Raw genomic sequence first — 25,407 nt, forward strand, 5'->3', positions numbered from 1 at the left:
CTTTTGTAGACTACTCTGTACGGCCTCCCCTGATAAACCTTGTACTCTTGCAGACTCTTGACCCTTGCACGCTACAGCCTCTCAGTGCCAAGCACCGTCCATTCAAAAGAAAACAGTGTACAGAAAAGTTCAGGGACGTCGGTGTTCTTGTTGTGATTGGTATTCAAGAGATGTGGCGAGAGTGGATTTTGCTCTGATAAGCTGTTAATCTTGGGCCTTTTTTCTTTGTAAATACAGAAACAAGCTGCATGTTTTAGGTCAAATGCTTGTCCTTAGAGCTGCAGTAGGCAGCATGGGAGAGAAGTCCATGATAACATTTTAGCAAATTGTAATTAAAGTGGTCTGGAGGAGAGCTGGACTCGATCTGCACCTCATCTGTATTTTTTCTGTGTCTAGCCCATGACAAGGGACTTGAACTAAAACGGCTCTCTTCAGACCAAATCAGGCGAGCACTACAGAGTTGGATGGGGAGGGGACAATAGGATTGCATGTAGAGGCAAATTTCACAGTGAAATGGGTGGACCAAAGCACTCACACCACAATAGAACAGAGTTACAATCCACATTTTACTAAGGTGTCTGGTTTAATAAGCTTTCAGTTAAAGCATTAAAAAGGAGGTTCTGGCACACATTTATCCTACGGCGCTGTCAGGCACTTGTGACTTGGAAATGTTTTGTTGAGAACAAAAGGTTTGCTTGCTATTTTTTATGCCTTCTTCTTTTAGACTCATACAATTAATAGATAATCTTGATTTTCAAATACCTAATTTTTATCTTCAGATTTTAAAAAGTTTTTAAAGTTCCAAGTAGTTTCACTACAGTATATTATGTTTAAATACAGTATTTAATGCCAGCATAAAACAATACATATTGACCCCTATGGCACCACCTGCAGGTGGTGGCCCTACAGCAGGTTGGTCCCATGTCCTTTTTTTGGGGCTGTGCCCCGCAGGGCTCCATGGACTAAGGGCACCCACCCTGGGCGTGGGTCCAGGTTGAACCCTGTCCCAGGCAGGGTGAACTGTTCCCTTGATCTTTTACTCATAGAGGTTTTCTGAATTACTCTTTTGTCTGGTCCCTTACCCAAGACCAATTTGCCATGGGAGACCCTCTGGCATGGGGGACCATGGGGCAAAAGCCCCCTGACAACATAGCACCTTATCCTGGGACACACAAACCGTTCCACCACGATAAGATAGCGATTCACAGAGGAGCCTTCAAAAATGAGCTTTTTAAAAATAACTTGTGCCAGTCATTTTGGAGAACTTGCCCCAATTCTTTTGTGGATTCAGACTTTCTCAGTCAATTCTGTCACTGTGTGTAATCCCACACTGACTCCATGATGTTAAGATCCAAGCTCTGTGGGGGCCAGACCATCTGTTGGTGCAGAATCAATCTGGGACAGATCAGACACCTCCTCGATGATACTGCATGATGAATTTAAACATCTGAAGTGGTTAAAACCCTTGCAGAGTCCTGTCTGTACAATCTAGCTATTCTCTCTCTCCTCCCTTTCTTTGATCACATATCAGATATAGAGTTAACTGTTTGGCTTTTGTTAGATGTAAAAGTAGATGGTTTCTTTAGGGGTAGAGCAAATCATTGAAAAGTAAAACACAAACAGAACACATGAGAACAATCCCCATTTCATTATTCTAACTCAGTAATATAGGTAGAACTGCAGCACATTTCCTGGGAGTCAATTAACTTGACTTAAATTGGAATTATTTTAGACAGTTGAACATATAAGCTACCCCAACAAGTACATAAAATCCACTGTATTCAAAAAGTACAATATAAAAGATGATATATAATCACTGAGAATATTAATATATATATTAAAAAAAAGGAAAACATTGGTTTTGTAAAATCTTGCCCTGGATCCTGGAGCTGAGTGTTTTCGCAGTTGCCATCTTCGCTTTTTCAAACCACACATCATAATCAAGGAGCACTTATCACTTTGAAATGGTTCTTTTGGACATTAATGGGTTCTATAATTATGAGTATTAAACATCATTTTTCATGACTGAGACCCAAAACTCATTTACTTAGTATTTAAACTGAGGCCACTGGCAAGGAGGGCTGAAGGCTGGTTTCCAGTAGATGTTAATACCAATGGACTTACAATTGGAGGAGTCCCCCCTGCTGGCCAGTATAAACAATCTAATGCACTTCCATGTTTGTTTCAGAGCTAGATAATTTTTGTAGTTTTGCTTCGGTACACCATCACAGTATATTGTAAATCAAACAATCAATATGTGATTGACATGCAGACTTTGAGCTTTAATTTAATAAGTGTTATAAAAAATATGAACTGTTAAAAGATAAACAGTTGATAAACAGTTTCATGGTCAGGTGATGCCTTCTGCCGTGTTATTTCATGACAAATGAAGCAGGCATAACATCTGAAGTTGATTCAAAGGCTTGAATTTGTATTTTATAACTTTTCACTGTAATTTTAATATAATTTGAAAATATGAGGCCCAAAGGGATGTTGGTGCAAGTGAGGGAGCAATCATTGGGCTGAAAAACCATCAGAGGGGAAAAAAGAATGAATGAGAGAGAAAAGATTTAATGTACTGCCCAGCTTGGCAGCAACAAAAAGCGAGAAAGGCCAAAAAAGAAGTGCATGATGACAGAAACATTTCTGTGGTAAAGAAAAACAAATTCATAACAGCTTACCAAATCAAGAACACTCTACAACAAGCTGCAAACCAGTGGTTACGCAGATAGATTATTATTATTAATAACTTTGTCAGAAAACATCTAAAAGAGCTATCATAGTTCAAAATATGACATGAAAAGTATGCCGAAAAGAGAAAAACATCTCCTGGTCCAAAGCGTACCACATTATCTGTCTAGTGTGGTAGAGGCAGGGTTATAGTATGGCTGCTGGTGGAACTGGGCTGCAAGTGTTTGATAATGTGACTATTGATAGATGTAGCAGGATGAGCTGTGAAGTGTACGGGGCTGTACTCTCTGCTCAGATTCAGCCAAATACTCTGAAACTGATCAGACAGTGTTTCACAGTATAAATGGATAATGACTCAAAGCAAACTCCAAAAGCAACCCTAGAGTTTCTCAAGGTAAAGAAATGGGATGTTCTTTACTCTCCAAGTGCCTGATCTCAACCCAGTGGATGGAAGTAAGCCTTTTAGCAGAAGGGATCAGATGATAGTTTATAAGGCAATACAGTAGAGCTGCAAGTTCAAAAGAGAAAGAAAATGGGGATCAATAGTGCATTGCAATAAGGCTGCTGTGCCCAGAGACACAGTGGAGCAAATGGCTTTGTAAGTGGTTCATATGCCCTTTCTCACCACGCCTTTCTGCTAGCAGTAATGGGGACACTGCATTTTTCTGTCATCTTTTGTCCTCTCGCTGCTCTGTTGTCATTCTGTTGAATGAATTTTTGGAGTTCTCTCTGTTTGTAATAATTTAGATGCTTATAATTGAGGAGAACAATGGCAGTCTGTGCCATCTCCTCACCCTACACAGTAGATCTGAAACAGCTTGAGGGTACAGTGCCTTTTGAGTCAGGTTTACTGCATGACAGTGTGACTGCTTGGCTGTGGCACCACACTCATTATCTTGGTGGTGTGTTAATTGGATTGCCAGACACCTCCAGTTCAGCACTGAAAATACCACAAATGAGCACGTTTTTCGTGTTTGAGCGAGAGCGACATGCTCAGAAAATCCGGAGTGTCGTTTGGATTACTGTCCTCCAGATAAGCGCCGGTTTTTGGCAGACAGGTGGAAGTCAGCTATTTTTAGACTGCTTAGTGGGTGCAGTTTTCATGACAGAAAAAAAATCGCTTATGAAGGAATGGCATTTGCAGTTTGTTCAGATGGCAGAAGAAGTCAGGATGAATAACAGCCGTGGTAGAAAAATGCTGATAAGTGAAAAGCGTCATGGGCACGATTTCATGTTACTGGAAGTGGTATTTAAGCCGAGGAAACATCAGAGTGTTTACCAAATATCCTCCTTCCTTCCCTCTGGCCCCCACAGCCTCTCCAGTGCATCTACCCTCTAGTTTTTCTTTCCCACTCAGTGAGTCAACAGTAGACAGCTGGGAGTGGAGCAGGGCATCTCGTGGGGGGCTGAGGGCCTTATGTAACTGTTGGTGTCAAGACAGAATGCTATTAAGATGTCTTGTGGTGCTCTGCAGAAACAAAACACCAGCAGCTAAGTTAGCAAGCCAAAGTTTACACATGGATACTTTGAATTGATGGCCTCAGTGAATTAGTTTAAGCTAATTTTGTGCTTGTAGAAGACATTTGTGATCAGATCAGAGTTGGAGGAATTTGGCTCAAAATGAGTGCTAATTACTAATTATTCCAGACATCTCAGTAGGTCAGCGTGACCATCTGTTCATCATGTATCTCGACAACTGACTAATCTGCTTGAAATTTGGCAGGTGTATTTCTGGGACGCGAGGAAGTGTAACGCTGAGTTAAAGTTTGTTTGGATGATTGGTTGTCAGATTTTGGCGTAGTTGTTCTGTGCTTCCCTGGTTGCTGACTGACTGGTAGCTGCTCCACTGTATGTTGGGGGCGAGGCCCGCCCACACACACACACACACACACACACACACACACACACAGGCATGTTTTTCTGTCTTTCTGATTGTTACCCAAAATCAGCCTTTACGGGTTTAAGAAAAAAGAACTTAAAAAAAAAAACTTTCTAACATAGCTTGACAATTTTAAAAAAAGAATAAATCATTGAATATTTCTTGCTTTTTGGTCTTTTGTTTCCTGTGACTTTGAAATTAATCACACTCTCATTTTGTTTGGCTATAACCTACAACGAGACACACACACACGCACACACGTATTAGTGCATCCCTATAGCTGCAATGTTTTTAAGGTATTCTGACCACTGACTCTTGAAGTGAATAACCCTGATTATCTCTTCATCATGGCATCATAGCAGGTGGGATATATTAGGGAGAAAGTGAAGATTTAATGCGTTAGAAACAGGAAAAATGGGCAAGTGCAGTGATTTGCAATGATCTGTGGCTTCCTCCCATTGTCCAAAGACATGCATGTTAGGTTAATAGGTGATTCTAAAGTGGCCCCAAGTCTGAATGTGGTTTTTCTGTCTTTATGTGTTCACCCTTTGATAGACTGCCGACCAGTCCAGGGTGTACTGTCCTCCTGGTATCAGCTTTCCTAGCTGGCACACTCCTAGCCCTCAAGACCGACTGTTTCTGTTTGTAGGCCTCACAATTTGCTATCAAATGGCCAGACCTGAAACAGAAGAAACACTTTCGTTTTGCCTTGGAATGGGACACAAGTACCTCACCCTTTGGGTACTGTGTAGCTGGCACATCACTAACCTTCACTAGGTCACCGCGTCGGTCGTGCTTAATGACACTGGTTTTATGGATGAGGGCAAACTCATCAGCCAGTGTTGCAGCCTGCTGTAATGAGGACACCTTCTGTTCACTAAGGTGCACTGCAATGCGCTCTGAGACACAGTTCTTAAATTCCTCCACCAGCATTAATTGACGCATCGACGCCAGGTCAGTAGCTTTGCTGGACACACACCACCGATCAAAAAGCACACTTTTCTTCCTCGCAAAATCTCGGTAGGATTGACCCTGCCCCCTTTTTAATCCTCGGAAACGCTGCCTATAAGCTTCTGGGACTAGCTCATAAGCTAGCAGGATGGCACTTTTCAGCTTGTCATAATTCAGACTGTCCTCAGCTGACAATGAGGTACAAACCTCCTGAGCCTTACCTACCAGCTTACATTGTAGCAAAATAGCCCACGAGTCCCGCGGCCAGTGCAAGGCTGTGGCTACACGCTCAAAGGACTCAAAATAACTGTCTGCTTCAGTGTCGCAAAACACTGGAACCAGACAAATGTTTTTCCCCACATCAAATTGTGCTTCTGCCTGCTGAATGAAGACAGTCGCAGGAAGGGAAGCCTGCTGGAGTTCCAGCTGCCGCAACTTAACAGCTGTCTCCGCCTCCACCTCCACCTTTTTCAGTTCAACCTCCCTGGCTCTGGCAAGCTCTGCGTCTAAACGCCTAAGCTCCAGCTCCTTCCTTAACTGGAACTCCCTCTCACGTTCCTCCTTTTCCAACTGGAGACGAGCCAGGCGTACACGGAGCTTAGCATCCTGCTTCGAGCCTACACTTGATTCAATGGAGAGAGGTTCAAAGCGAGGCAATGTCATGGGTGGGTCCTCAGGCAGCCCCTGAGCAACAGGTGTAGACACTGATGGAGCTACACCTTGAGCTGGCACCTGCAGAACAGGCTGAGATGCTTCACCGTGCTCAAGTGGACTGGCAGACACTGGCAGGGCCACTATCCCTTTCTCCATCAAGCCAGACACAAGGGCAGCTTTCAGCTCAGCCTTACGCAGAGCTGTGGAGACACAAATGCCATAAAATGATGCCACCTCATGGAAATCCCTCTTCCTACAGGCATCCAGCTGGACAAGCGAAGGGTTTTCCTTAAACACGGCAATATCAAAGGTAGCCATCAAAACCAAAACAAAAAACTACCTAAGGCTAACAATAACAACAAAGAAGCACCACCTCCAATACACAAATGAAAAACAGGTAGGAAATATGTGTGGCCACAGGTTAACCAATAAATAAAAATACCACCGACCCTCTCCCCAGACCTACCTACTAAAAACTTAGCCTAGTTAGCTTCTGGAGTGTACCAGGCTCGAGGCAACTTTAAAGGCAAAGCATCAAGTGCACAAAGCACCGACAAGCCTACCCCCGACAGGGAACTAATCCCCACCCGGGATTACTCCGAAAATAAAAAAGGCAAAATAAAAAATGAGTGCCTGAAGGAGGAGCTTACGCTCGGCTAGACACTCCCCTGTGCTAACTGGAGAGAGAGCGCAGCAGATACAATACAACTAAACAAGCCACCAGCTAACAACTCACTAAAACTCAATTGCTGTTCCTTCCATTCATATCCCGGACGAGCCCCCACATTGTTACGTCCCCTCCGGAGGGGTCTAGGCGTGCGAGTGAGGGGACCAGTAACAAATGGGTCCAGAACAGAATGAAAGGAAAACAGACAGGTGTTTTTAGTAAATGAAATGGTCTTTATTATAAATAACCTTAACATAAAGAGCCGGCAACGCCGTTCTACCAATAACCCTTGGAAAAAGGAAAACAAAAGGTTACAACAACAAAGAACACTCAATCAAACAAAAACTCCCCACACCACGAGGAGGCACTTCCAGGGGCCCACAAGCTCACCCTGTCACTAGCAGCAGCTAGCTTTACTGCTACCAAGGCCCACAAGCCCACACTACTCACATAAAGCAGCTATACTGCTTCCACAACTCCACACTACGAGCAGGATAACCACACACCAAGCAAAGACACCAGAGAACACCACCCCTGCTCACAGCTCATCCCCAGCTTAAATAGCCTCAGAGGTGATTGCTGACTGGATTCAGGTGGCAAACGAGGCTAACCAAGAGCAGCTGTGTCCTGGGGAGAGAGGAGAGTGAGAGAGACAGAGGGGGTAGGAGTGGCAAGAGAGGAGGAGGCGGAGAAAAACACCACGCCCACACAAGGGCAGTTTCAGGAGGCACAGCTAGGGCCGTAACACTCCTCCATCCAAACCACAATTCTGAGTTGGACAACGGGAGAAAATGAATTGATTGAGTTATAGCCAGTGAAATCCTTAATTTCAACACGAATATGATAACAAGATATGTTTGATATTATTCCGACAATATGATTCAGTGTTATAACCTTACTCTAGCTGACTTTATGACATTTACCTTTTGTGTTTTAAAGCTGATCATCCAAAGATTGAAAAACAGCTTTTATTGAGTAACGGGGAGAGATCTTATAGAACATGTTTACAAAGAGCTTATACTGACAGGGTGGGAAATGTGTTAAAAGATAAAGATTAACGCATTAGCATCAGCATAATAAAACTAAACACAGTGCAGACAGATATCAGCATAAAGATCTCAATACAATTTGAAAACAATATGGGAGATAATAATGTGAATGTTTGACATGGGACAACAAAGATTTAGCTGATCTGCGTCAGGCAGAATATGTCTCCGATGCATGTGGACTAATCTGATTTGATATCTGCATAACATTAGATGTCAGCAATGAGCTTTGTCAGCCTTGTAAATCTGACTTTTATTTTGTCATCTCTCTCCCTCTCCCCCAGGTACCCACAGAGGCTGGGCTGCTGTACAGATGCGCCTCCTGCATGAACTGGTTTACGCCTCCCGTCGCATGGGCAACCCGGCCCTGTCTGTGCGCCACCTGTCCTTCCTGCTGCAGACCATGCTGGATTTCCTGTCTGATCAAGGTCAGCTCACAAAAACAGTCAGAAGGAAACTTGAAATTAAGCAGAAGACACTAATGTTTCATTGCAGAATTGAAAACCTGTGTGGTGCTTTTCAGCTTCATGCCCTGCCTTAAGAAAAAAAAAAAAAAATCTAGACACAGCCAACCTGTCCCCTTGTGATTGCAGCATTATACCACGAGTTTTAATAGTATACGATACACAACAAAGCCAGCTTTGTCTTGGCGGGAGTGCAACATTGTGCTCTGACCAGAAATCCTGCGGCAGTAGCCAGGAGATAGGGTTTTTTCTGAAGCTGTGCAAGCCAGACGCTTCACTGGCCACACAAAAGAGGCCAGCGTAATCCCTGGTTGGCTACTATGAGAATTGATGGTGGGAGGGAGAATAAGGGAGATGAGGTGGGAACAAGATGAAGCAGACTCACAGTATAAAATATTAAATATTAGCAAAGGGACTTCTGCAGCTCTGCCTAGGGTGTTGCTGGGACAAGCCTTCTTAGAAACAGCTCTGCTGGGGAAAAAAATGTCTGTCTACAGCTTTACACACATCACAGGGCAGAAAAGCCGTGTGATGTAATTACTACTTTGTTGTTGTATCACAAGAAGTGAGCGGGTATTTTCTCCCTGAAGAAAGTGACCTTGTAAGCCGACTTCTTCAGCAGTGCTTTCTGCTGCACTAAAATACCATTTCATATTTACTTTGTGTAACTTTTTGGGCTCAGAGCGCTCTCGGGTGGAGTTTTGGTGCCCTCCCTTTGATTGCCTTTACCCCCGTCAGCAGTGTGATATTAAAAATGCCAGGAAGAAGCGAGGTCTTGTGAAATAAGTCCCTTTTGATGTGTGCACATATGTCATAATAGGACAGCAGTTTACAATGTTCTCACTCAAAGTTTGATTCCTGAGCACATGTTGGGTGCATCATCATCATCATCAAAGTCACTGAACTGTAACTTTTAAATGTAGTGAAACTGGACAGAGTGATAAATTAAACCAATTAGATTCATTCAAAGTTATAAAAGCATCTGTGTCTCCTGTCCAAACTTCTAAAACAGCCAGTAAAAAGCTTTACTTTATTTTTCAGTATTGTGATTTCTTCTTTCTTCTGTTGCTGTGTCTTCTCATGACAAACATGTTGGCATATGTATCAAGAAAGACATGGCACCCATTTCACACATCCTGCCTTTACAAGGGCAAGCAATACCAAGTGTGAAGCATCCAGCTGTATACTATGGAGCTGGCATTTCCCTCAGCTGCTATTGCGTACGCTGCCTGCTTTATGTATTTATTTATTGGATGGGAAGCTTTGACAGTTTAATAAGTGTTATACTGTCTCTCCCTTTTGAAATGAAGTGAAAACTTGTTCTCCTGTGTTTGACCAATTCAGCTGTTTAGCTAGCAGAGCTGCTAATGCTTTAGCATCTTTTTTGCCATGGCATTTAAAAAAACTGAGGCAAAGTGGAAAACTGTTTGCTGGTCAGCAAAAGCTTGTCATTTGTGTTCGCTTAAACCAAAAATTCATAAATGTACAGTACTGTGAAAGTTCCCAGTTCCCCAATGTTAATAGACTGCTGTGGGGATGTTTGTTTGTTTTTCCATTTATATGTAACTCACATCCTCTAAAGGTTGTTGTTCGATATAACGATATATATCAGATGACGATATAAAAACACATGAAAGAGTATGCAGAGTGTTTACGGATGAGAAGCAAAAAAGAGCCGTCAGGTGCTAAAAAATAAACCTCGGACTCAAATGTTAGAACGGGCTTTTCCCCGCAGCACGCTGTGTAATAAATAGTCACAAAGAAAACGGCGGCCGTTACAACCCATGTCTAAAAATGTGTAGTTTCAGGCGTTGGTTAAAACACTCGACTCCAGGTACACGATGCCCAGCTGGAAACACTTCAGCTGCCCGAGATTCACAGAATTTACAGAAAATGTTAAATTTTTGTGATTTATATCATTATCGGGACGATAGAGGTTTTATATCGGGATGTGTGATTTTGGTCATATCGCACAGCCCTAGGTTCATAACGTTAAAAAGATCTGAGAACCTTTAGATTATGGCTGCTGTCTCTTGGGACAGAGAGTTTGTATTAAGAAATTCCCTCACTTCTTAGTTGTCTCTTCGTAATTTGCAGTAAAGAGCCCTCTATTCTGAATCATACCTTTAAATCGGTGTGTTGTTTTTAAGAGCAAACGTGTAGAGCAAAGGACACTATTGTTGTCACTGAGTTCACTTACTTTTTATTTCTTTTGATTGATTAAGAAGTTTAAATATGGGCATGCACTTGCACTTCCATTATGTGCCTAATTTGACATGTTATTTCATTTTACCCAACTGGCAGTCTGATGAACAACAATGTGATAATTGCATTGAATGTTAGGCATTACGGGTGCTTGATGGCACTGGTGTTTGTATGGTTTCCTAACTTTGTGGCGTCCAGGACTTTGGAAAACCTGAAAGAGGGTTTTTGGGTAAGGAATGAAGTCTTATTACTATTTCAAGAGAGTGGGTGAATCACGATGAACAATGATGCAATGTTTTCCTTGTTTAATTTCAGTGACCAGAGAAATTGCCTTGGCAAAAATGCTTCATATCAGTTCCTGAACTGGTACATTGATATTCTTTTCTTGAGTTTGCAGACTTGCATCATTAATTCAAAGGGCAGATTGACATTCAGACGTGATTGCCTGCATCAGATTCTCTGAACACATGTTCTGTTACAGTCATCCTGAAGTTTGTTTTGACAATTTAAATTGAATTAGCCAGCTATATTCACAATTAACATCCAGATCACTGAAATGGGTGCATGGGTGCAGCAGTAGCCTTTTAAAACTGTTTATATTGAGGCATAAACTTTACTACTTGTATATCATTATCAAGTTTAGTAAGTCAATAATAGTTATGTTTCTAAAGTTGTTCAGTGCATGCACGGATCTTTGACAAATGGAACTTTCTGTGAATTACAATTACACTAAACTACAAAAATAACTGAAGTGAGGCCACTGATGCAACACACCAACTGTCCTGTCTTCTTGAGTTTACAAACAGGAGTTGTCTGAAAGCAGCAGCAACAGTGATTTATTTCATTTTATTCATACTGCTGCATAGTGACAAAAATGTGTATTTGTTTAGTACCGTTTGACAAACTTCTAAGTTACAGCATGCAAACTGGGTGTTTCCTGGGGATTTCATTTAGTACTTTGCTGTCAGTGATCAACTGCAAGAAGTTGTGACGACCATTTTTAAGACAGAGATTTCCTGTTGGAAGGCTGATTCATGAAGGTTTGCAGACAATTGCTGTCTAATTTAGCAATGCAGGCATATTACCAACACATTGCAATCAGTCTGCAGTACGGTACTTAATTACTCCCAGGAAAAAGTAATTTGTTAGTACTTAATTTTCATGTTACTCTGTAAAATAACCTGAAACGCATTGCCTCATAATTACTGGATATGAATATAGACCTGAGGCTACAGTCTCACACACCAACAGAAGTCCCTATCCTAATAAGGATACCCATATGATCATCTTTGTCTTAGTAGAGCACAAAGCAAAGATAATAACGAGTACAAATAGACTTTAAAGTGATCGCCATGGTCATTCTGCTTCAGAAACATGAACAGTTAGAAGCAGAAGCTGCAGCCTGCCTGCTCATCTGCTTGTTACTTGTTGAAGTTCGAGGTCTGGCTACTGGGCTGGGGTTGGCATTCACTCAGCTTTAATATCACTCTGGGTTCTTGTCTAGCTTAGCGTTAGCATGCTGTCTGTGCAGGTGCTTGTAAAGAGCCGAAGTTGTGTTAGCAGCATAATGCAGTTGTTTCTGTCCTGGAGCAGTCTTTACTTTACCATCGCACTCTCGTCCTTTTGTGTAATAAAAGTAATGTCTGACATGGAAAATTAGCTGATAGTACAGTGAGCACAAGAACCGATAAGCAGGCGAACTAACAATTCCAAGAAATGGGACTACTGGGAACCGGTTCTCTACAAAAACCAGTTCTCGATTCCCATCCCTACTTGTCTGTGACTCTTCTCTTTGGAGTTGGGAAGTCAACTCAGTTGGTTGCCAGCTGGTTGTGATGTGATTATATTCCTATGTAAAAGAATGTCTGTTGAGTGTTATTTCACTATGCTGCAGGATCCTTGTCAGTATATGTGGAAGAATGTCTTAATTTCTGAGAGGCTCTAGCTGAACTTTGAACCTAAATAGTGAAGTAGTTGTGAATTTCTGTTTAATGTGAATTTCTGGGCATATAGACAGGAACAGATTTGATATTTTCACCAGTTTATTGCAGCTAATCACTATATAATCACACGCTACTGCATGTAATTGCCAACTTGACCTTCTTCAGTATTGACCTTCTTCAGTATACTTTTTCCCACATTACAGTAGTGGAGAAATGCATATCTCTTTTTTTTTTTTTTTTTTTTTAATACAACGGCATTTAATTGACCTGTTTGGTTACAAAATGTGAGCATACAGCTGCACAACATCCACTCCATTTACATAGGAAAGAACAACCAGACAGAGATTTTTTTTTTTTTTTTCCCCTTAAATATATTTTTTGGCCATTCAAATGGCTTTCATGGATAGAAACAGTAAAGTTTGACAGGAGAGCGGAGGGAAAGAGCGAGGGAAAGCCTTCCGGCAACAAGTCGGTCGGCCTCTGGCCACTTTCAGCCGTGCGGCATATGGTCACCTGCTCATCCGACTGAGCTACGGCGACGCCTAGACACATGTTACTTAAACGCAGGGCTCTAGACTAACTTTTTGCCACGGCTGCACTGGTGCACCAGCACAAAAGTTAGGCGCACCCAAATTTTTCAACCGCATCGCTTAACACCACAGTTTTACAGTGTGCACCTTTTTGGGGGGGGGAATTGATGTCCATACCGACAATATGGATTTGTAAATGATTAGCTAACAATCTTGTGCTTGTGCTTAAAGTGCTTTGGCACTCTTTGGCAATATTGTAGACAGTGTTAAACTTAATCATCACATCAACCTCCTCTGACGACCTGTTTGCTGCTGCCTGCCGCTGAAAGGCAGTGGGGAGAGGGGACACTGGGGCAGTGCATTTATCGCAGGATATAATGTGTTTTCTGGATACACTGTGCTTTTTCAACATTCAAAGATTGATGGCTCCGTGTCAGAGCACTGGCTATGAATTTCAGACGGCTCAGGCCTTAATTTAACAAAAAAACGTATCAGTAGTTCTTTGCATCTTTTCACATTACACTCAGCTACATCCACTTCTGTTGGGCCTAGGCTATTCTGATTGGTTTAGACCACGATATGGGCATAATGTGTGTCTGTTGTCGACCAAACGGAGACTTTCAGATTTGCAGAGACTTTTTTTTTGTTACTTGAACAGTTGGTCGCATTCATACATTTTGTTGGGCACCACTTGTTTTTCTGGATAGCCATTGAGTCTATGGGTGCTGGCTTAGACCTGTGCTATCAGCGTTTCTGACAAATTACTTTTTTTCTTTTTTTTTTAACCTTGTTGGTATCTTGTAAATAAGCAGAGAGGAAGTGTTTCTTTGTCAGCAAAAAATGGTTTACTATGCATACAGTTTTGTAAACTAAAGCAGAAGTAAGTTTATTGTGGCTTACCTTATATAGTATATACTTATAAAGTTGTATAGTGAGTTATTCTAGAGAAATTGTCACTTTAAAAAAAATTGTAGTGTTATTTTTTAAGATTCATGTTTAACTTATGCTATTTTTGTAACTGCTGGCATTTTGTTAGCAATACAGACACAAAAATCTAAATTATTCCTAAAACTGTTGACACATGTGTCTGTTGCTTCCCAATAGTTTTCATTGCACTATATAATTTAATAAGTCTCTCTATGAATATAATTCTTTTGTCTGCGCTATCATTATTTTTTTAACAGTGAATTTTGAGATTTTAGACAGGGGAGGGGGGGTTGGGAATGAGTTTTTTAGCATTAGCTGGTGAGTCTTTAGCTACAGACACAAGCCTGTTTGTTTTATTAATTGTTGGCAGCCAAATGCGTTCCGTTTTAGGTGTTGTTTGTACTGAGCTGCTGCGTTCCTGACAAAGGAACACACGAACCCGACCAGTACAAGTTTGCAGGAGTGGTTCTTTTGGCTTTGGTTGAAAGTCATCTGAACCTTCCTTTTCTAAAACCACACTATGTTTTTTCGCCTCTGTGTCTAAAACTGGGATGTTTCTACAAGCGGCTTTGAGAAGTTCCAGCTTCATATCGCAATGAAGGCGTTTGTTTTCGGTGGCCTGATGTCGTTGCTTTAACAAATACTGTGTTTTGATTTTTTTCCCAAGTTCAGCCAAAGCACGTTTTTCTTTGACTCTCTTGTTGGCAAAGTTCAATGCATTTTTCACGCCTTTTCCATATGCTTTGCCAATAGCATCATGTCAGCCTTCATGCCAGCCTCACCCCAATCCCGCCTTTGCCTTTGTTCATCCTGGATTCTCTCTTTAGTCTGATTGCGTGCTCCCAGCTGTTGTGGAGTGACTGGAGCATTGCGGTCCTTCTTCCCTCGTCTTTGATGCGTTTATTCTCTACTTTTGTGGCTTCATTTTCAGCCCTTTGCCCTGCTGGGACTTCCTCTCTCGCAATAGGCTTTTCTTTGGCTTCCGTGAGTTTCTTTGACGGATTTTCTGCTATTTTTTTGATGAGATATTAATTGAAGTTTGGAGGGTCTTGATGAAGTTTGGAACAAAAGTATGCTGGGAAATGTCTTTATCAAAGTCACAACCTTGCTTCGTTTGGTTATGCTCTGCTTCACATGCGCGTGCTTCTAGCACTAGCATGTATGCTAGCATGTTTCTTTGGTTTCCCCATTTAACTGCCGTTTACTTAATTTCGCTTCAGTTGTGCAAACCTTAGCACGGGAAACCTGATCGTTAGTTGTAGCATAAATGTGAGACACATTTAAATCCCAGTTTGGGTACATGAGCGCACTGCTTTGATGAGATATTAATTTGACCATGGTGTCTTCAACCCTTTTCTCATACATTTTTTGTAATTCGGACTGAATACTACTGCCTCGTTTAGTTTTCGTTTTACTTTTTTGGGGGCTCGTGAAGCAATTGCGTCTTGCTGCTCTTTTAAGAGTTGAGCCTTAAACCGGGCTTTTCTTTCAGCCTCGTTTCCCTTTTCCTGTTCAAGGTGTTCTGCTAACTGCTTTTCCTCCTGTTGTTCCTTTAACTCGATTCCTTTTTAATTTCTTTAAGTTTTATTTTTCTTTCTAATTTGCTCTCTTTGCTACTCAAGGACTGCGTATGCTTTAAACGTTCTTAAATCAGCGTTGTGCTGATGATTTTGAATTAATCTATCTGATATATTCATTCCCTCGCTAATTTTTAGTTCTTTTTCTTTTTGCTCTCTCACTTTTTAAAGCTCTGCCAGTACCTGGTTTGATATTTGAACCAAGGAAGTTTGGAGGGCCTTGATGAAGTTTGGAACAAAAGTATGCTGGGAAATGTCTTTATCTAAGTCACAACCCTGCTTCGTTTGGTTATGCTCGGCTTCACATGTGCATGCTTCTAGCACTAGCATGTATGTTTCTTTGGTTTCCCCATTTAACTGCCGTTTACTTAATTTCGCTTCAGTTGTGCAAACCTTAGCACGGGAAACCTGATCGTTAGTTGTAGCATAAATGTGAGACATATTTAAATCCCAGTTTGGGTACATGAGCGCACTGTTTTTGTTAACAGAAAAAAACGAAAAACTTAAATATTTTCCATAAAATACATTTCAAGTAATATTTGATTGATAATTAGGTCTTTAGATGGGCCAAAGATTGACACCAACATTCATTTTGATCCATCATTATTTTTTGTGCAGGAGCACGTTTTAAAAAAAATCCATCCTTTCATGGCTCTTTTTGTTTTCATTTGGTTTGTTTAACCAGAATGATGCACACCACTTACAACAATCCTGCTGTCATTGCAAACTTTGCTTGTTGGCACAGCGGTAGTTCAAAGTTTGTCCCTACACTACCTGGGTACTTCAAGAAGGTGTCTGTCTTGCTTGCTGGCTAGCAGAGTCTACGAACATGACCATCTGTCATTACAAAAAGCCTGTCAAAGAATCTCCTCTTACATACTCCTAATCCTCCTAAAGGCACACAGATGTGTATAAAATATTTCCAAGTAAATGTTTTCCTCCCTTAGTGGACACACTTGTAAGAAGTACATCCTGTGGCTGTTGGCACAGCAGGTGTTGATGGTACAATTTATAAACTATAATTTTTCTTTAAGACTGGGGCTGTTAGTGCTGAGAGGGAATTTCTCAGAAGTCAGTAATGATGTCATTTAATTTATGTAGGACACAAAGATGAGTCCTCTACATTGCTAACATCATGTTTGTAATTGTTACTTTCTTGTCCTTGACAGAGTTTTGTTTAGATTGCTTTAGGGGCATGGATTTTTTTTCACTGTGATGCGCTCTTACATTTATAGAAAAGAAAGAAGTCACCCAGAGTCTGGAGAACTACACCTCCAAGTGTCCTGGTGGAATGGAGATTATCACCCTTCCCGATGGCTTGAAGCTACCTCCAGTGCCCTTCACAAAGCTCCCTATTGTTCGGTAAGGTGGCAGTCTAGTTAATGTTACTCCAGTGTGGCTTGATTTCTTTCTTTAAAGAAGAAAAAAAAAAGTAAGATGTTGCCTCTCCAGTGCACATGTTGTCACAACAAATTAAGTGAAATGGATCCACACTGGTTTATGCTTTCTGTCTGGAGAGACTGCTGTCCCTGAAGTTAAACTGACTTTTTGTTATACTTCGATCAAATGATCCCTTCACTTTATGGTTTGATGGTCAGACGCTTGAGAGATGAGTTACAATGTTTTAAATTAATGTTAATTATTGCCACACTGCATGCAATAAAATTAGATTAGATTAGCCTTTGTCTCCCATGAGAGAAATTTGTCTTGGACAAATGAGTGGGACATCGCACATAAAATAGCATAACATTAAATTCACACACATTCACAATTTCACCTTTTGTCATTGAAAAGTTTAACTAATAATTGATGATTTACCACATACTCTTCAAATATGTGCTTCGAGGGGAGACGAATGGCGCAGACCAATTGTCTTTCCAGTCATTTAATCAAATTTTGAATTGTCCTATAAAATAGTAACATAATGCTTTTATCCACATCATAAGCCCTAAGCTTTCTTTAAAAGTTATTCAAGCACTGACTGATTCGTTAACAAGCATACTTCATATGGTGTACCTGACAGTCATTGAAGTGAAGGAAACTTTGGTGAATGTCTAAATACTTAACTGTTGTCACTTCAATTTTTTCTCCACTAATTCAAAGCAGATGGTGAGCTCCTGTAGGTATCAGATTGAAGCTAATTTCATTGGTTTTAGTTTCTGCACCACCACTGCACAGTCCATTTCCTTATTTTATTTTTAATTGTTTTTATAAATAACTTAAGATTCAGATATTTCTGATTCCTGCAATTGTTTGTGTATAATGTAAGGAGTGGAGTACACACTTTCTTCAAGTTCCTGTACTTTTTTTGTTTTGCTGAACTTGTAACTTTTAACAAAGAATAGTACCATAATTCTCTCTAACAGTGGGCTCTAATAAATATGAATGTTCATCAAACACTTTGAAATACCATATATTACATAAGCAGTTGTTAATAACTTTCTTTAAAAGGTTGCCTAGATATTGGGGCGACCGTGGTTCAGGAGGTTGGGAAGCTCATCTTGTAACCAGAAGGTTGCCGGTTCAATCCCCAGCTCTGTCTGTCTTGGTCGTTGTGTCCTTGGGTAAGACACTTCACCTACCGCCTACTGGTGATGGCCAGAGGGGCCTCGTTTCTGTCAGTCTGCCCCAGGGCAGCTGTGGCTACAACTGTAGCTTCGCTCCACCAGTGTGTGAATGTGAGAGTGAATGAATAGTGGAATTTTAAAGCGCGTTGAGGCTCTTCAAAAGCACTATATAAATGCAATCCATTATTATTATTAGTATTATTGTTATTATTATAATATTGCTGCCATGTCAAATGATCATTAAGGAACTTTAAACCTTGAATACTTGTGGAAAAATACGGTAACCCATGCCACTGTTTCTTCGTCGATAGATCTGTGAAGCTCCTTAATCTGCCCGTCAGTCTGCGGCCCCATAAAGTGAAAGGCCTGCTGGGACAGAATATATCCAATGCTAGCCCTTTCATCTACTCACCAATTATCATGCACAACAGAGGAGAGGAGCGTTGTAAGAAAATAGGTAAGTCCAATTATGATTTTAGTGAAGATGCCACCATGTTGGGTCATAGTTGAAGTGTCCAAACCTGGTTTCAAAAGCGAGTCAATCCACATAGACTCCCATAGATGTTTCCAGTCTGGTACAAAAGCTGTGAAATGGTGGGGACTGGTAACCCTCAAAGTGAGGGGCACGGCTGTTTTGATTGGCAGTTATGCTGACATAAGCTGCTGTCGCCGTTTGTGGTGCCTTTTGGAAGATTTGAATGGAATTATCGGACAAATAATCTAGCTTTTAAGTCTTAGTCAGTTCCTGATCCAAAATCTTCTTCTGTTCCCAAAATCAAAACTGTGTGGCATCACTGAGTTAAAAATGGCCTTAATTCTTTCATCTGCAATAAAATGATCAGTGTGATCAGTGAGTCTGCTCTTTCAGATGTTGTAATAAAGTTTAACATCCGGGGATCCATGAACAACAGGATTTATGAAGTTTAATGGAGTTAGAAGTCAGCCCTCCTTGCTTTCTTTGCAGCCATTGGATAAATTATCAGACATTGCAGAAACTGAAAATGTCTGTAGTGTTGATGTTTAGAAATCAGAGCTATTAAAAAGGTGCCCGAGGAACAGAAATCTTGTCCTATAGTCCCCATATAAAGTGGGACACCTGGTCAGTCTAGTCACAAATGGCTCGTTTCAGTCCTGAATGCCACCTGCACTGTAAGATTTGATCATCTGCCTCCTAACTTTGCTACATGAAGCTTCCTGTTGTTTGGATTGTTTGAAGTTTCATTTACAAAAATGTTACCAAAGGGGGAAAACAGGAATTTCACACTGTGGAACTTCAAGTGCTGCTGTTGAAATTAGCAAACAAAAGCTAATTTAAGGGAGACAGTAGGCGTATTAGAGGATTACTTATTGTTCAAAGCATTTTCAAAACAATTAGAAAGATTAATTTTACAGCTCCTCATGGCATGAGAAAAGAGAGCTGTTGGACAAAGTTAACCATTCTAAACCAGTGCAGTCAGTGTAAAAGGCAGTAAGTTGTGGGACAACAGGTTACTGACATAATAAATTAGAAAAAATATTGGCTTTTTAATATGTGACAATGCAAATGATAATTGTGATGCTGTCTCTGGATGACAGTCTGTATTGTTTAAGCTGAGACTGAGATCTTTCAACATGCTGCAGTGCTGTGTTGGCTAACTTTACATCAGTCTCCAAACTCAGCAGTTATCTATTTCATTTCTGTTTGCATCCAAAGTCATTGCAGACCTGTGTCTTTTTCTTTACTTTCCCCCCTGCTGAAAGAAAAAACATGCACATCTTTGGATTTCAACTATTTAACTTTTTGACATCTGTTTTCTATAGATGCCTGGATCCTATACTTGATTATAACCACCATAATTTCTTTTGCAGGGAGTTAATTAAAAGCTGCATATATAAATACAAATACAGTACATGAGACAAAAACAGAATTTCTTCAATTGTAGTAAGCTTGGCAGTGAGTATTTGGTATGACCACCTCTATTCTTTAAAAGAAACATAACTCAATTAAGAAAACTTTGCAGATGTAGTTTCTTTGAGTTCTCCACGCTTCTCGAAGGACTTTCAGGATGTTGTGTGTTTTGTGACTTGAGAACGCCACGATGCAGGATTTTCAAATTGATACCGTAAGTGTATGTAGTTAAAATGTCAGACGAGTTTAGGTCAAGGCCACGGAGATTTAAAGGTCAGAGGTCAGCTTTAGAAGAAGGTGATGTTGGATTTTGAAATTGACACTACAGGTGTTTGTACTAGGAGGCTGAGGGCTGCTGGCAGTTGCAGGCATTTTTTAGAAATTGTTCCTTCAAATTACAAACTTGGCAAAACAAGACATCAACCTGTCTGTGGATTTTTGACGTTTGATAATAGGAGGTTCATCTTACAAGCTGAAAACACAAGTTGTCATATAAAACCACAGATCCTTTTCAAGGACAATGGCACATAGCAAAAGAATTAAATTCGATTAAATTCTCTCATTTACAGTGTCAAAAAAACTGCTTTAGAAATGTTTCTCATCTGGGGAAATTAGTGACTATTAACACTTTTAAACAGGCCCAGAAACTAAGCTTTGGTCCAGTCTTTGGTTCTAATTTCATATGCATGAATTTTGCTTCAATGTCCAGATCTACTGACCATATATAATTTAGTATAAAAGATGAATGCTGCTGATTGTTAAATACAGTATTTCACAGTGGGGTGCAGTAACAGCCCCTAACATCTTATCTCTAAAATGTTTATTAAAAAAATATTCTAACAGGACATGAGAGATAGTTTAACAAAATAATTTTACCATTAAAGATGCAAATGCAAACACTGGAATGTTTGACTTTTGTTTACTCAAGTAAAAGTGAAAATGTACAGGCTCTGAAATGCAGCTCTTTGAAGGACATTTCTACCTTTTTTTTCTTTCAAAGCTAACTGAATCTTGTTGCTATATTAATATAGTAATAAAATAAGTGAGAAAACATGGGAATACATAGTGTTATTTTTTTTTATTTTGCGTTAACACCTAAATAGAATCATGAGCAAAGTCGAGGGTTAAAGTGAGATGGGGCAACAGGTGGGGCAACCCTAAAATCGGTTGTAGTGGCATTGTGTGGGGAAAAGAATCACAATCCGGTCTTTAAGTGATGACGTGATAAACCCTGCTTCCGGGCCCAAACTACTCTGCGTTTAATAAGGCTGTTGTTATTTTTAACATGTTTTTATGGTTTGCATCTTCTGTTTAGTCTGAACAAACCCCTAAAAACAGTCAGTGATCACTGCTGGCCTCTCTGTTTTTATTACCGCTAATCATTTTAAAACTCAGTTTTTAAAACCTTATGATGTCACTACAGCCCAGCCCAGGCAGCAGTATATTAATGACTAACCTTGTATTGTGGATGGATTTTCTCAGTTGTTCTCCTGACTGAAGTTTGGTCCATTTACAGTATCCTGCCACGCGATTCCATTTGTCCCTAACCATCGGGAACCGTCACGTTAACTTTTACAGAGTAGAAAAAAGTTAGCGTTCATCCTCCAGCTTCACTGTGTTTATGTTATGCTAACATAGCTGTGTCGCTAGCGATCACGTAGCACATCATTATATACCAGCTAGCCCAACTTCAGTAACCCTACAAACGTCACTGCTGTTTACTTTCCTGTCTTCATTTATGTTGGAAGTGATAGCAGAGCTGTGCGTTTTAATTTTTCAGTAGTCTCTCAGTCAGAACATGCTATATCATGTTTAGGTGGAATCTAGCGAGCTAACTTCTTGCTAACTTGTAACTCTGTTAAATTGAATAAATTCTGTTTTCATGGATGCCTGGATTTTAAACTTAATTGTTACACCTGGTAAATCATTTTATTAAAGATGAAAGAATTTAGACAGTTTTTCAACTCCCAGTAATGCTGCAGTGATCATTTGACTTATGGACCTGCAGCGTAGTTTGGGCCCAGACATAGTTAATGACGTCAGACTTAAGGACCGGATATTTTCTGCTGTGAGCTCCAGCAGATTTTCTTTGTGGACAGGCTTTGATCAGCCAGCCTCTGTTGGTGATGCTGTTGCTTTGAATTAATTGTGTGAATAAACTGAAGTATCATTTCTGTTACACTTGACATAACCCAACTATGACCATGAACACAAAGTCCTTTACTGTAAATTCCCCACAGTATGACAAGCTAACCTACTTATTCCACGCTAAAGTGGCTTGTATTTTCCTGCAACCTTTGTATAAGACAAAGTTAGTATACCTCAGTTTGTTTTGCAGGACAACATTAAAGAAACACAACTTCACGTCATATACAGATCCAATATCTGATTTTAAAAAAACAAGGACACTTAGTGACAGCTTTAAATTTCCAGTTTGTCAAATGCCACTGAGCAGCATTTACCTTAAAATGTAACCTCTCTTGTCTTTCCTACATCTTCCTCCACCTCTGGGTGAAGTTGTCTCACACTCTTCTCTCCCTGGGAAATGCAGGACACAAACATTTTGTTTGCTAATATCTTTTTGAGCTGTTAAGAGATGTTGTATTTGACATTACCTGCCAATTTAAAACAAAACAAACAAAAAAACATTACTCCCTTTATCCTCACTCCTTCTGTAACGCTGCTTAGATGCTAAAGTACCGCGACCACAATTTATGGACATCTGCACCAAAAAAAAAAGCTTTTTAGAGTAATTCTGGCCCAGTTTTGCCCTGAGTATAGTAGTATGAATGATGCATAAATTATGTTTTTTCTCTTTCATCTCTTTGTGGATGATAAGCTGATGATAGACACATCAGTAGGATTGTGTCTTATGCATATTTGCCAACCTTGAGACCTCAGAATTAGGGAGACATTCAAAGGGGGAGGGGGTGTATACATATAAAAACAACTTGATTTTTCAGTAATTATTTATTTAAAGTAAGTTAAATGTCACCGTTATAGCTGTCCCCCAGCCGGGGCTGTCCAAATACAGAGGCTGCATCTACCTGAGGACCCGGCCTTCATGGTCTAAGTGAGCCAGGTCTCTCGAAAGCCGGGTAGGCTGGAAGTGAGCGACTGTGACGGTCGAGCCTCCAGAATTACGTCACGAGCTCTCTCGGTGGAGTGAAACTCTGCCGTCTGCTCCTTGCTATCTAAAATATAACCGGACGCTGGCGTAAATTCTTGACCGTCTCACACTTCTGTTTAATCAGTTTTCTGTTTGACGTTTATTCAGCTGTGTGAAAACCCCGGAGGAACCCTCCAGAGGGATTAATAAAGTTTTATTTAATCTAATCTAATAACTTTAATCTCAGCCACAGCGATTTACTCAGGAGCTAATAACCTGTAAAAAGTTAAACAATAACATTTTTAGGTTATCTAAGTGACTTATCATGTTTAACCTGAGTAGCGAAAGACAGCGGGGGTTTGAAAACGATGTGCCGGGAGTTCGCTGTTCTCGCCGGCTCAGCTATATTTGAAGTTTACACACCTACATTCTCGCCTGAAAATATGCTAAAAGTTTATTTTGCGACCCAGAAAGAGTAATAAGAGTAATATTAAAATGAAATAGCTGCTGCCATTTTTGGAAACTGGAATTGGCTAGGCCGCGATATGAATTCTGGGATATGGTTTTACATATTTGTTGTCTGGGAGGAAAGTCAGGAGAAATTCGAGAGAATGGTGCCTCCAAGAGATTTTCGGGAGGGGCACTGAAATTCGGGATTCTCCCAGAAAAATCGGGAGGGTTGGCGTGTATGGTCTTATGGGCTATTGCCCCCTCCACTTAGTCTCAAATTGGTTTGATGTTTCAGTGATGGGAAATAAAACTTTCCCTCAAGTAAGTCTGTTTTGAAAATGTAATGAGTAAAAAGCACAGATGTGTTTAAAAATGTAGGGAGTAAAAGTAGAAAGTTGACAAAAATAAATATTTAAGAAAGGTACAGATGCCTAAAAACTCTACTTCAGTACAGTAATATGAAGTATTTGTACTTCATTATAAGCAGCTGAGGTGGGAAGTAAAAAGAGTTTTGAAAGAGATGAAGTCTTTGTAGATATCTGCTGAATATCAATGGTCACTTGAGGAGCTAAGACTGAAGCAACACAAATAAGATGGAAGCAATCCACTTTTTTTTTTTTCCTTCTGTTTTCTGAGGTGTATTTCACACTTAATTGGCTGGCTATGAGAGTATGCCTGTGAGCCAGACCTGAGGTTGTGTGGGACTTTCCAGACATTCATATTATAGATATCTTTCTTTTGACTAGCTTAATTTCCCAGGGTGCATGGCTGCAGTTTGCCTTCCATAAATCCCTTTTCCTGCCAGGGTCTGAGGTAGGATTTTAAGGCCCTCTTTTGCAAGTCTATTTACAGCAAAGGGCTCTCCAAATGGACTAGAATGTGTTACATTTCAAAATGGAGATGGGACTACTGCAGCAGCATTTCAATGCGTTTAACCCCCCACCCCCACTACTTTAAATATCTTATTCAGGAATCAGGGATACTTTACTCTCAAAGTTGGAGAAAGGTTTTCTGTCAGGTTCTCAGTGCCTGATGAATTTCTCTGATCATTTCCTAACTGTTTGGTACTTTGAAAGTCTTTTTCAGAAACCATAATGCGAGCACACCTTTTACCCTGCCCTTTAAAAACCCTTTTCTCTGGAATCTTTTTAATTAAGTTCTAGTATAATTTGATCTCAATATCACTGCTGGTAGCTCATCACAACAGCTTAATAAATTTCTTTCTGTGAACTAACAATGACCCATTTAAAACAAAAAAACCCCCCCAAAAGAAATCCATCAAGCCTTAAAGAGCGCATGCATCAATTCAAATTATTGTGGATTTTGCGCCACACAATCTGTATTCATAACATGGGCCACAGTGTGTTTACTGTTGTGTGTTAAACAGCTGTAGCAGTTTCTGAAAAGAGTCTTTAACAGGTTCACTCTGATAACATTAACACATAAGGATTTCTTTTCTTGGTTCTTTCAAATACTGTAGTCTAGTCAAAGCTGCTGGTATCTTATGTATATTGCAGCAACGGGAAGACGGCTCTCACTCATAAATCATCATAACTTAGCAAATTATTGTGGTTAATGCTAAACATATCCAGTTAATGTTGGTGCTGACAGGTACCCGGTCCAGCCGTGCCGTTGTCCTGCGACCTGTTTGTCATTCGTATTTGTGCCATATGGATTCATGTCAAAATATACTAGCAAGTCAGATTAAATTTAATCATAATATTGATTTGAAAAAAATGACCTAAATTTCCTCTGACATTAGCCCATCTGCAACATCATTGTCCATTATTACCTCCACCAAGGACTTAATGATTTATTGGTTGACTGATTGGTTGCTGACAAAAAGCCTTGTAACTTTA

General features: G+C 40.3%; 1 protein-coding gene across 4 annotated transcripts in view; it reads left to right on the forward strand.

Annotated features, from left to right (window-relative positions):
- Positions 1 to 25,407, forward strand: part of trappc9 (trafficking protein particle complex subunit 9) — a 219,019-nt gene that overhangs the window by 19,978 nt on the left and 173,634 nt on the right. For all 4 annotated transcript variants that reach the window (XM_039605603.1, XM_031741703.2, XM_039605605.1 and 1 more), the window contains 3 exons: positions 8,173 to 8,316; positions 16,770 to 16,896; positions 18,413 to 18,558. In XM_039605603.1, coding sequence (XP_039461537.1) covers positions 8,173 to 8,316; positions 16,770 to 16,896; positions 18,413 to 18,558 — 417 coding nt within the window. The remainder of the gene's footprint in view (positions 1 to 8,172; positions 8,317 to 16,769; positions 16,897 to 18,412; positions 18,559 to 25,407) is intronic.

This window comes from Oreochromis aureus, linkage group 22 (genome assembly GCF_013358895.1).
Source record: "Oreochromis aureus strain Israel breed Guangdong linkage group 22, ZZ_aureus, whole genome shotgun sequence".
NCBI classification, from domain to species: domain Eukaryota; kingdom Metazoa; phylum Chordata; class Actinopteri; order Cichliformes; family Cichlidae; genus Oreochromis; species Oreochromis aureus.